This window comes from Miscanthus floridulus, chromosome 18, assembly GCF_019320115.1.
Source record: "Miscanthus floridulus cultivar M001 chromosome 18, ASM1932011v1, whole genome shotgun sequence".
Classification (NCBI taxonomy): Eukaryota; Viridiplantae; Streptophyta; class Magnoliopsida; order Poales; family Poaceae; genus Miscanthus; species Miscanthus floridulus.
The window spans coordinates 16,126,108-16,137,170 of NC_089597.1; the positions used below are offsets into that span (position 1 = coordinate 16,126,108).

Here is an 11,063-nt window from a genome sequence, read left to right on the forward strand (position 1 = left end):
GATCTCATTGATGACTTGAGGATAACCTTCAAATGCCTTAGAGAGAAGGGCATCAAGCTCAATCCCGAGAAGTGTGTATTCGGGGTCCCCCGAGGCATGCTCTTGGGATTCATAGTCTCGGAACACGGCATTAAAGCCAACCCAGAGAAGGTCTCGGCCATAACCAGCATGGGACCAATCAGGGACCTCAAGGGAGTACAGAGGGTCATGGGATGCCTTGCAGCCCTGAGCCGCTTCATCTCACGCCTCGGTGAAAAAGGTTTGCCTCTGTACCAACTCTTGAGAAAATCCGAGCATTTTTCTTAGACTCCTGAGGCTGAAGAAGCCCTCGATAGACTCAAAGCACTGCTCACGAATCCTCCCATCCTGATACCCCTGGCCATGGATGAGACCCTCTTACTCTATGTCGCCGCAATGACCCAAGTGGTCAGCGCTGCCGTAGTGGTAGAGAGGCAGGAAGAGGGGCATACTCTGCCCACCCAATGACCTATTTATTTCATCAGCGAGGTGCTCTCCGAGACCAAAGCACGCTACCCCCACATCCAGAAGCTGGTCTACGCCGTGGTCCTGGCCCGGCGCAAACTGCGTCACTACTTCGAGTCGCACCCAGTGACTGTGGTATCATCTTTCCCCCTGGGCGAAATAGTTCATAACCGGGAGGCCTCGGGTAGGATAGCCAAATGGGCTATCGAGCTCATGGGGGAAACCTTGACCTTTGCGCCTCGAAAAGTGATCAAGTCCTAGGTCTTGGCCGATTTCGTGGCTGAATGGATGGATACCCAACTACCACCCACTCAAATTTAGACGGAGTGTTGGACCCTGTACTTCGATGGATCCCAGATGAAGACCGGGGCAGGCACGGGTCTGCTCTTCATTTCGCCCCTCGGAGTACACATGCGCTACATGGTGCGTGTCAGATGCCGTGAGAAGGGGTACCCTAAGCAAGACCCAAAAAATGACTGCGTAGACTTTGTAAAGATCGAAACCAGCTAAACACCGCTGGCCTCGGCCGGTTCTCCGACTCGCCCGAGGCCCCCTCACCGCTGGCCTCGGCCGATTCTCCGACTCGCCCGAGGCCCCCTCACCACTGACCTCGAGCGACTCCCCGCCGAAGGCCTCGGCCGGGCCACAGACCCTCCGTCTCGCGCGAGGCGGGCTCGGCAGCACTCCGCTGCCTCTTCCTTCTCCCGTCCCTCTGACAAAACGTCGTGTCGCATTAACTTAGCCAACTGCTGCCCCTGACATCGGCCGCACGCTCGGCACAGTACAGCAGAGAGGCCGACGGGACAGGAAGCAGGACGGGGCAGGGGTTACCCGCCACTGTGCTAACCACTATGCACATGGCTGACGCCCATGCCTCACTGAGCTGCCAACTCCTGCTCCAAGGACAATGCAGCATGGGGAGCCACGTCTGTGCTACTGTGGCCTCGGAATCAGTACCCAGGACCAATAATTCCCTCCAAGGCCTCGGCAGTTTGCTTCAGGGGCTCGGCAGCCTGAGGACCCACGTCCGCCGGGGCCCCCCGCGATGGCTTGGCCTCAGCACCTGCAGAGCCACAGCTCCCCACGACGTCATCACACGATGACCCGCACGTCGCCCGGACTGGGTAGGGGTTACCCGCCACTGTACTGACCACCATGCACGTGGCGGACGCCCATGCCTCACTATGCTGCCAACTCCTGTTCCAAGGACAACGCAGCATGGGGAGCCACGTCTGGGCTACTGTGGCCTCGGAATCAGTACCCAGGTCCAATAACTCCCCCAAGGCCTCGACAGTTTGCTTCAGGGGCTCGGCAGCCTGAGGATCCATGTCCGCCGGGCCCCCCACAATGGCTCGGCCTCGGCGTCTGTAGGGCCGCTGCTCCCTATGACGTCATTGCACGGTGACCAGCACGTCGCCCGCCATGTCCTGCATCAAGCTATACTGGAGCCCCACGACGCACAAGATCGAGTATGACTGGCGCGTCACTTCTGCACGACAAGGACAGGGCCACTCCATCGACTATACCACGACAGTGGCCGGCTACAGGGCTCGGACACGCCACCCCATTTACAGAAGCGCTATGTAGCAATCTATGTACGGTCCTAGGTCTCCCTTAGAGTATAAAAGGGAGGCACCGGGGCCATTTCTAGGGGCGACCGGAAGAGGACGAACACACCGATAGAACTGGACACTTCCACTACGCTGCTTGAGAACAACGCCTCAAGCAGCTCACACCACCCTCACCGAGACCTGGGGCTAGCCTCCTCTCTCACCTAGCTTGTAACCCCCTACTACGAGCACTCCGGTGCAAGGAATACAAGATCAATCTCTCAGACTGGACGTAGGGCCTCGATTGCCTGAACCAGTATAAACCTTGTGTCTCTTTGCATCACCATCCGGGATTAGGGGCACGCAGCACAAACTCACTCGTTGGTTGAGGGACCCCCGGTTCCAAAACGCCGACAGTTGGCGCGCCAGGTAGGGGCGCTGCGTGTCGGCTTCATCATCCTAGCAAGTTCCGGATGGCAGACCCCGTACGACCATTGCGTCTCGGCACCATAGTTTGGTTCGGAAGCCTAGAGTTCATGTCTCTAGGGCATGAGTACGACATGGTGCTCCTCGCCCCTCGAGCCCCACCGTCCGACGATGAAGTCACGCCCCGGCAGCCCAGGCGCAGGCGGCGCCCGGGCAGCCGCTCTCGTCATACTCGCCAGGCACGACGCGAGCAAGGCCACCCCGACGCTACGCGAACCCAGGGCGGCACGCCACTCCCCGCCGATACCCTACGACCAGCTATTGGTACGGGGTCCCTGGCTGGGGACCTGTCTGGCCTGAGCATGGACGAAGGAAAATCACCGGCGGCTTGCGGCGATACCCAGCCGTCTGGCTCCGCTCCACCACTCCCTGGAGAGCTGACCCCGGCGGGGCAGAATATGGAGACGGCACCGTCGCCATCCCCCTTTGGATTGAGAAATGCCGCCGCCTCTTACGCCTACGCTTACGCTGCCACTCACGAGCACCCCTCGGAACGCCGCCAGCGCTTCGCTCCCGACCTGAGCATCCGCTCTGACTCCTCGGACGAGGACGAGGCATGGCCCGGGGTGGACTTCTCCGAACTCCACAACCCTGGGGCTTTGCGCCAATTCTTGGCTGCAAGCGACTACTGCCTCGGCTACTCCGACTCCGACGACGAAGGGACTTACGATCCATCTCGTGAGTGCTTCCACGTCAGGCTCAGGATGCCAAGGGCGGGCGAAGAGGACGAGAGGATAGGCAACCATTCCCCGCCCCGGGCAGGGGCGGGCGACGCCACACCTCCACGTCTCGAACCCCCGGCAGCACGGAACGAGAATCTTGTTCGCGAGGGACATCGACGCCCAGACCTGGAGCAGCTCCGCGAGCTTCAAGCCAAGGTTGAACAAGACCAACTCCTTCTGCAATAGCTTCGGGACACTCTTGAGCAGGAGCAGCAAGGGTGTGGTGAGGGCGAAGGAGCCCGAGGGAGGGCCCACGATGTCCATCACCGCATCAACGATAACGAGGGGGGAGAGCCACCCCCAATCTTTAATCGCGCTAGCCAGAATGTCGCAGCGGCTGCGATGCTGGTCCGAGCGATGCCCGAGCCCTCCACCACCGAGGGGCGACGGGTCCACGGAGAGCTCCGCGACCTCCTCGAGACCGCAGCGGTGCAGCAGGCCGAAAGTTCCGCCTCCCGCCAGCGCGGAGGCACTTCAGAGCAGCCCGCAGCGCAACCTCGCCGGGGCCAGGATGCCTCGGTCCGCCCTGAGGCCGCTCGCATGCCGACGGACAACAGGGCCCCCTCGGTACGCGATCGACCTAGAGACCAACGCGAGGCACGGGACGACCACGAAGTAGTTGGCGGGCGACGGCGCCACGACAACGGAGCCGCCCGGGGCTACCACCCGCACCGAGGCGGTCGCTACGACAGCGGTGAGGACCGCAGTCCTTCCCCTGAGCCGCCAGGCCCTCGGGTCTTCAGCAGGGCCATCCGCGTGGCTCCTTTCCCCGCCCGGTTCCGACAGCCGGCCAATCTCGCGAAGTACAGCGGCGAGACCAACCCAGAGCTCTGGCTCGCCGATTACCGCCTGGCCTGCCAGCTAGGCGGCGCGGACGATGACCTGCTCATCATCCGCAATCTCCCTCTGCTCTTGTCGGACTCGGCACGAGCCTGGCTCGAGCATCTCCCTCCCTCGCAAATCCACGACTGGCGCGACTTGGTTAGGATCTTCGTCGGGAACTTCCAGGGCACTTACGTACGCCCCGGGAATTCCTGGGATCTCAAGAGCTGCCGCCAGAAGCCGGACGAGTCTCTCTGAGACTTCATCCGGCGCTTCTCCAAACAGTGCACCGAGCTACCCAGCGTCGGCGACTCGGAGATCGTCCAGGCTTTCCTCTCCGGCACCACTTGTCGGGACTTGGTCCGAGAGTTAGGACGCAACGTCCCGCGCTCTGCTGCCGCGCTCCTCGACATCGCCACCAGCTTCGCCTCGGGGGAAGAGGCTGTCGGAGCCATCTTCCCCAACGCCGATTGCAAGGGTAAGCGGAGGGAAGAGGCCCCCGTGGCCTCAACCTCCCACCTCCCAAAGAAAAAGAAGAAGGGTCGCCCAGGGAAGCAGGAGGTCCTTGAGGCCATCCATGTCGCTACAACAGATCGCAGGAATCCCCGAGGCCCCCGTGGCCCCGGGCTATTCGACGACATGCTGAAGAAGCCCTGCCCTTACCATCAAGGTCCGGTGAAGCATGCTCTCGAGGATTGCACCATGCTGCGGCGCTACTACGCCAAGCTCGGGCTCCCCGACGATGACGCCAAGCAGAAGGGCGCCGGCGGTCGGAACGAGGACAAGGACGACGGGTTCCCCGAGGTACGCAATGCTTTCATAATCTTCGGTGGGCCCTCGGCATGCCTTACGGCGCGGCAGTGCAAGAGGGAGCGCCAAGAAGTCTTCTCGGTCAAGGTGGCCACCCCCCAGTACCTCGACTGGTCCCGAGAGGCGATCACCTTCGATCGAGGTGACCACCCCGACCGTATTCTGAATCCCGGGCAGTACCCGCTGGTCGTCGACCCGATCATCGGCAACACCCGACTCTCTAAGGTGTTGATGGACGGAGGCAGCAGCCTCAACATCCTCTACGCCAACACCCTGGAGCTCTTAGAGATCGACCGGTCGAGGCTACGAGGCGACGTTGCACCCTTCCACAGCATCGTGCCGGGGAGGCGCACGCAACCCCTCGGGCGCATCGACCTTCCCATCTGCTTCGGCACCCCTTCCAACTACCGCAAGGAAGTCCTCACCTTCGAAGTAGTCAGGTTCGAGGGAGCCTACCACGCCATCCTGGGGCGACCATGCTATGCCAAGTTCATGGCAGTGCCCAACTATACCTACCTCAAGCTCAAGATGCCAGGCCCTAATGGGGTCATCATAGTCGAATCCACGTACGAACATGCATACGACTGCGACGTCGAGTGCATCGAGTATGCCGAGGCCCTTGCGGAGGCCGAGACCCTCATCGCCCACCTAGACCAGCTCAGTGGCGAGGTGCCTGACTCCAAGCGTCGCGCGGGGGCGTTCGAGCCCGCTGAAACCGTCAAACTCATCCCAGTCGACCCCGCATGCCCCGACGACCGAGCGCTGAAAATCAGCGCCACCCTCGACATCAAATAGGAAGCCATGCTCGTCGACTTTCTCCGTGCGAACACCGACATTTTCGCATGGAGTCCCTCGGACATGCCGGGCATACCGAGGGAAGTCGCCGAGCACGCCCTGGACATCCGGGCTGGATCTAGACCGGCGAGGCAACGCCTGCGGCGCTTCGACGAAGAAAAACGCAGGGCCATCGGGGAGGAGGTACAGAAGCTCTTGGTGGCCGGGTTCATCAAGGAAGTATCCCACCCGGAGTGGTTGGCTAACCCCGTTTTAGTCAAGAAGAAAAATGGGAAGTGGAGGATGTGTGTAGACTACACCGGTCTAAATAAAGTCTGTCCAAAGGTCCCCTTCCCATTACCTCGAATCGATCAAATCGTTGATTCCACCGCAGGGTGCGAGACCCTGTCTTTCCTCGATGCGTACTCCGGATACCATCAAATCAAGATGAAAGAGTCCGACCAGCTCACGACTTCCTTCATCACACCGTTTGGCATGTACTGCTATGTGACGATGCCCTTCGGCCTCAGAAACGCAGGTGCCACATACCAGCGGTGCATGACCCAGGTCTTTGGCGACAACATTGGGCAGACCGTCGAGGCCTATGTAGATGACATCGTGGTCAAAACCAGAAAGGCCGAAAATCTCGTGAATGACTTGAGGGTGACCTTCAAATGCCTTAGAGAGAGGGGCATCAAGCTCAACCCCGAGAAGTGCGTGTTCGGGGTCCCCCGAGGCATGCTCTTGGGATTCATAGTCTCGGAACGCGGCATTGAGGCCAACCTAGAGAAGGTCTCAGCTATAACCAGCATGGGACCAATCAGAGACCTCAAGGGAGTACAGAGGGTCATGGGATGCCTTGCGGCCCTAAGTCGCTTCATCTCGCGCCTCGGCAAAAAAGGCCTGCCCCTGTACCGCCTCTTGAGAAAGTCCGAGCGCTTTTCTTGGACCGCCAAGGCCGAGGAAGCCTTCGCCAGGCTCAAAGCACTGCTGACCAACCCCCCCGTCCTGGTACCACCCGCCGAGGGCGAGCACCTCTTGCTCTACGTCACCGCGACAACCCAAGTGGTCAGCGTGGCCGTAGTAGTCGAGAGGCAGGAGAAGGGACATGCTCTACCCGTCCAATGACCTGTTTACTTCATCAGCGAAGTGCTCTCCGAAACTAAGACGCGTTACCCCCGCATCCAGAAGCTGGTTTACGCAGTAGTCTTGGCTCGACGCAAGCTGCGTCACTACTTCGAGTCCCACCCGGTGACTGTGGTGTCGTCTTTTCCTCTGGGAGAGATAATCCAAAACCGGGAGGCCTCAGGTAGAGTAGCCAAGTGGGCTGTCGAACTCATGGGGGAAACCTTGTCCTTCGCGCCTCGGAAGGCGATCAAATCACAGGTCCTATCCGACTTTGTAGCCGAATGGACCGACACACAGCTGCCACCTGTTCAGATCCAATCAGAATGCTGGACCATGTACTTCGACGGGTCCCTGATGAAGACTGGGGCTGGCGCGGGCCTGCTCCTGGTCTCATCCCTCGGAGTACACATGCGCTACATGATCCGGCTTCACTTCGCCGCCTCCAACAATGTCGCCGAATACGAGGCCCTCATCAACGGCCTACAAGTTGCCATCGAACTTGGAGTACGACGTCTCGACGTACGGGGTGATTCGCAGCTCGTCGTCGATCAGGTGATGAAAGAGTCAAGCTGCCATGACCCCAAAATGAAGGCGTACTGCGCGATGGTACGTCGCCTAGAGAACAAGTTCGACGGTCTCGAACTCAACCACGTTGCATGAAAGTTCAACGAGGCTGCGGACGAACTAGCAAAGATGGCGTCTGCACGGACCCCGGTCCCCCCGAACGTCTTCACCAGAGACCTCCACAAGCCATCCATCGACTATGCCTCAGCAATGGAAGAGGGCCCATCGGCCGAGCCCACCGCAGGGCCCGAGGCCCCCTCTACCACTGAGACCTCGCCCGCCGAGCCCGAGGCCATGGTGATTGACGCAGAGCCTCCCAAGGTCGACCAAGGAACGGACTAGCGAGTCCCTTTCCTTGATCACCTCGTTCGAGGAGAACTGCCCGCTGACAGAACCGAAGCCCGACGGCTTGCGCGACGTGCCAAGACTTACGCCCTCTGCGACGACGAGTTGTATAGGTGTAGCCCATCTGGTGTTCTCCAGCGATGCATCACCACCGAGGCTGGCCAATCCTTACTTTGGGACTTGCACGCGGGAGTCTGCGGGCACCACGCGGTGCCTCGGGCGCTCGTAGGTAACGCCTTCCACCAAGGTTTCTATTGGCCAACGGCGGTGGCCGACGCCACGAAGCTAGTACGCTCCTGCGAGGGATGCCAGTACTACACTCGACAGACGCACCTTCCGGCCCAAGCCCTCCAAACCATCCCCATCACATGGCCATTCGCTGTGTGGGGGCTGGACATGGTTGGGCCTCTACAGAAGGCATCCGGGGGCCATACCCATCTGCTGGTAGCTATCGACAAATTCTCCAAATGGATCGAGGCTCGCCCAATCGCTCAGATCAAATCCGAGCAAGCGGTGCTGTTCTTTACCGATATCATCCACAGGTTCGGGGTTCCTAACACCATCATCACAGACAATGGGACACAATTCACCGGACGCAAGTTCCTAACGTTCTGCGACGACCACCACATCCGGGTGGCTTGGTCGGCCGTAGGGCACCCAAGGACGAATGGCCAAGTAGAGCGTGCCAACGGCATGATCCTACAAGGCCTTAAGCCAAGAATATTCAACCAATTGAAGAAGTTTGGCAAGAAATGGCTTGCCAAACTCCCGTCAGTCATCTGGAGCCTAAGAAATACCCCAAGCCGAGCCACGGGATTCACACCATTCTTCCTGGTCTATGGAGCCGAGGCCATCCTCCCCACTGACTTAGAATACGGTTCCCCGAGGCTACAGGCGTACAACGAGCAAAGCAACTGCACTGCCCGCGAAGACACCCTCGACCAACTGGAGGAAGCCCGAGACGTCACGCTGCTACACTCAGCTAGGTACCAGCAAGCCCTACGGCGCTACCAAGCCCGGCGCGTCCAAAGCCGAGACCTGAAGGTGGGCGACCTGGTGCTGAGACGGAGGCAGAGCAACAAGGGCCGCCACAAGCTGACCCCACCCTGGGAAGGGCCGTACATCGTCGCTCAAGTGCTGAAGCCCGGGACCTACAAGTTGGCCAACGAGAAGGGCGAAATCTTCACAAACGCTTAGAACATAGAACAGCTACGTCGTTTCTACCCTTAAATTTCCAAACGTTGTTTACATTGTTCCTCGAAATACAATAAAGAGGCGTTCTTAGTTGTTATAATCTTTCGAGGAACCCCCCCCCCCCATTATAGACAAATCGATTGTATAGAACCTAAGGACCATACGATCGCCTCAAAGGCGAAAAGGCCGAACCGTGAGAACGGCCTACGCCTCCGGGCTACGGCAGCTCCCTCACCACCTTTTTCACCCAAAGGACAGCGTAGGCTCCGAGGAGGCTCTATGCAGAGGGCGGGGCTCGACGTCACGATAGCGCTATAAGGGAGACCCGGCTCTGCCTCTACAAAGCCGAGCCTCCCTCGGGGGCTAAAAAGGGGAAACCCCCTAAGTCCCGAAACCCCCTAAGTCTCGAACACCGTTTGTTAATGGTCTTTCAAAAAACTTCTATGCCAAACTCTCTCGCGCTCCGACGGGACCTTCACAAGAAACCCAAAAGACCAAAAGTTTGTCTAGAGGCCAAAGGGCCGGTCGAGTCGTGAGAACGGCCTACGCCTCTGGGCTACGGCAGCTCCCTCACCACCCTTCGCCGAAGGACGGCTTAAGTCCCGAGGGATTTCTTTGCGGGTTCCCAAGATCGAGACAGAGGGCATGGGCTTGGAAGTAGAACAGAAAACGGTTAAAAGACGCACATACGCAAATACTTTAAAAGGCCTCAACAGCCACAAAAATGTCACGATACAGCAACTAACTCAATCCGGTTACATGGCCCCTTTTGGCCCAGGTCAAAGCTCAAGGATCGGTGGCCGGCGCGGGAGGGACCACCTCTTCTTCAAACAGACTAGCCAGCGCCGTGCCAGGTGCCTCGGCCGCCTCCAACAGCTTCACGACCTCCGCATCAGCCTCCTCGTCATCTTCTGGCAACACATAGCCGTCGCTGACAGCCTCGAGGTTGATGGCGTAGTGCGAAGAGACGACGGCCAGGGCGCGCTTGACACCCGTGTGCAACGCCCCCCAGAGCCTCTCGCGGACGCGGCTGCTCAACGCAATCAGGCGGCTCCCAAGGGAGCTGGCTGATTAGACCTCCTCGACGTCTAGGGCCTCGTAGGCGGTACGGACAGCGCTACGTAATGCCTCGTGCTCCCGGACCTCAGCATCCAGCGCCGCTTGCGCTGCGACGAAGGCCTCAGCCGCCTGGGAAGCTTCTTTTTTCAGATCTACGTCGCAACGAGGGGTCAGGAGTCAAATGCGAACCAGAACAAATGGAACAAGGAACACGATTCAGCGGAACTTACCCTTGGCCTTGTTCTTCCAGGCTAGGACCTCGACCCGAGAGGCCTTGGCCGCCTTGGTAACCTCTGCCAAGGCGACTCTCGTCGCCTGATGCTTGCTCTGCTCCACACCCAGCTGCCCGGCTGTGGCCTTCACAGAGGCCGTCGCTTCTTGGGCCCGAGACCTGAAGGAGTCTCGCTCCTCCTCCAGTTCCTTGATCTTCGCCTCCAAGGGGGCAGCCTGCCCCTTAGCCGTGACCAACTCGGCCTGAAGGTCAGCACAACGAAGGCGGAGGTCCTCCACTTCCGCACTCCGCGCTGACAAAAGCCCCTGGGCGTCGGCGAGCAGGCCCTTCTGCCACCGGAGCTAGTCCCAGATATCCCTCTCCCTTCATAGGAACACCGATTTCCCAAGGGACCGGGTCTCGAGCTCCTATAAAGGTAAGAAACGCGCGTCAAAACACTACGAGGGGACTCGAAGAGAAAACAACTCGGCACGGGAGAGGAAGGTACTTACCTGGGTGACACCGGGCAAGTCCCGTCCCATAATAGTCATCGCCGTCTGTAGCGACCGCACTGCCAGTTGGCGGTACTGCTCGAGGGTATCCCACCGCCCCCCCTCTGCGATATCTTCAAGGGCGAACACAGGCTCCCCCTCAGGATCAGCCTGGTTCCGCCAGAAAACACGCGGGAAGTTCCACCCACGGGGCTCGGGCCGTAGCCGGGCAAGGGCCGAACTCCCCTCGGTGGGATCTGGGACCGGCTGCTCCGCGGTACTGGCCTCCTCGACGTCCGCCGCCTCCTTCCCTCGGGAAGAATCATCAGACGAGATTGTCTGAACCAGGGGCGGCGCCAAAATTTGCTCCGTCTCCACCTCCATCGCCTCAGCCTCGACGGACCCGGGGGCTCTGGCCTCCGCC

General features: G+C 59.8%; 1 protein-coding gene across 1 annotated transcript; it reads right to left on the reverse strand.

The window, feature by feature from the left end:
* Positions 1 to 9,949: 9,949 nt before the first annotated feature.
* Positions 9,950 to 10,699, reverse strand: LOC136523354 (uncharacterized). The gene is made up of 3 exons (XM_066517063.1): positions 10,661 to 10,699; positions 10,168 to 10,510; positions 9,950 to 10,089 (listed from the first exon to the last, which is right to left on the reverse strand). Exons 1-3 carry the CDS (start codon positions 10,697 to 10,699, stop codon positions 9,950 to 9,952), a joined length of 522 nt encoding a protein of 173 aa, XP_066373160.1.
* Between the last annotated feature and the right edge of the window lie 364 nt (positions 10,700 to 11,063).

What these genes read in the sequence shown, in the direction of transcription:
- LOC136523354 (XM_066517063.1), bottom strand. Translation starts at nt 10,699, where the DNA reads ATGACTATTATGGGACGGGACTTGCCCGGTGTCACCCAG. An exon ending in ACTTGCCCGGTGTCACCCAG is followed by an intron (nt 10,511 to 10,660) that starts GTAAGTACCTTC and finishes ATCTGGGACTAG; the next exon opens with CTCCGGTGGCAGAAGGGCCT. An exon ending in CTGGAAGAACAAGGCCAAGG is followed by an intron (nt 10,090 to 10,167) that starts GTAAGTTCCGCT and finishes GTTGCGACGTAG; the next exon opens with ATCTGAAAAAAGAAGCTTCC.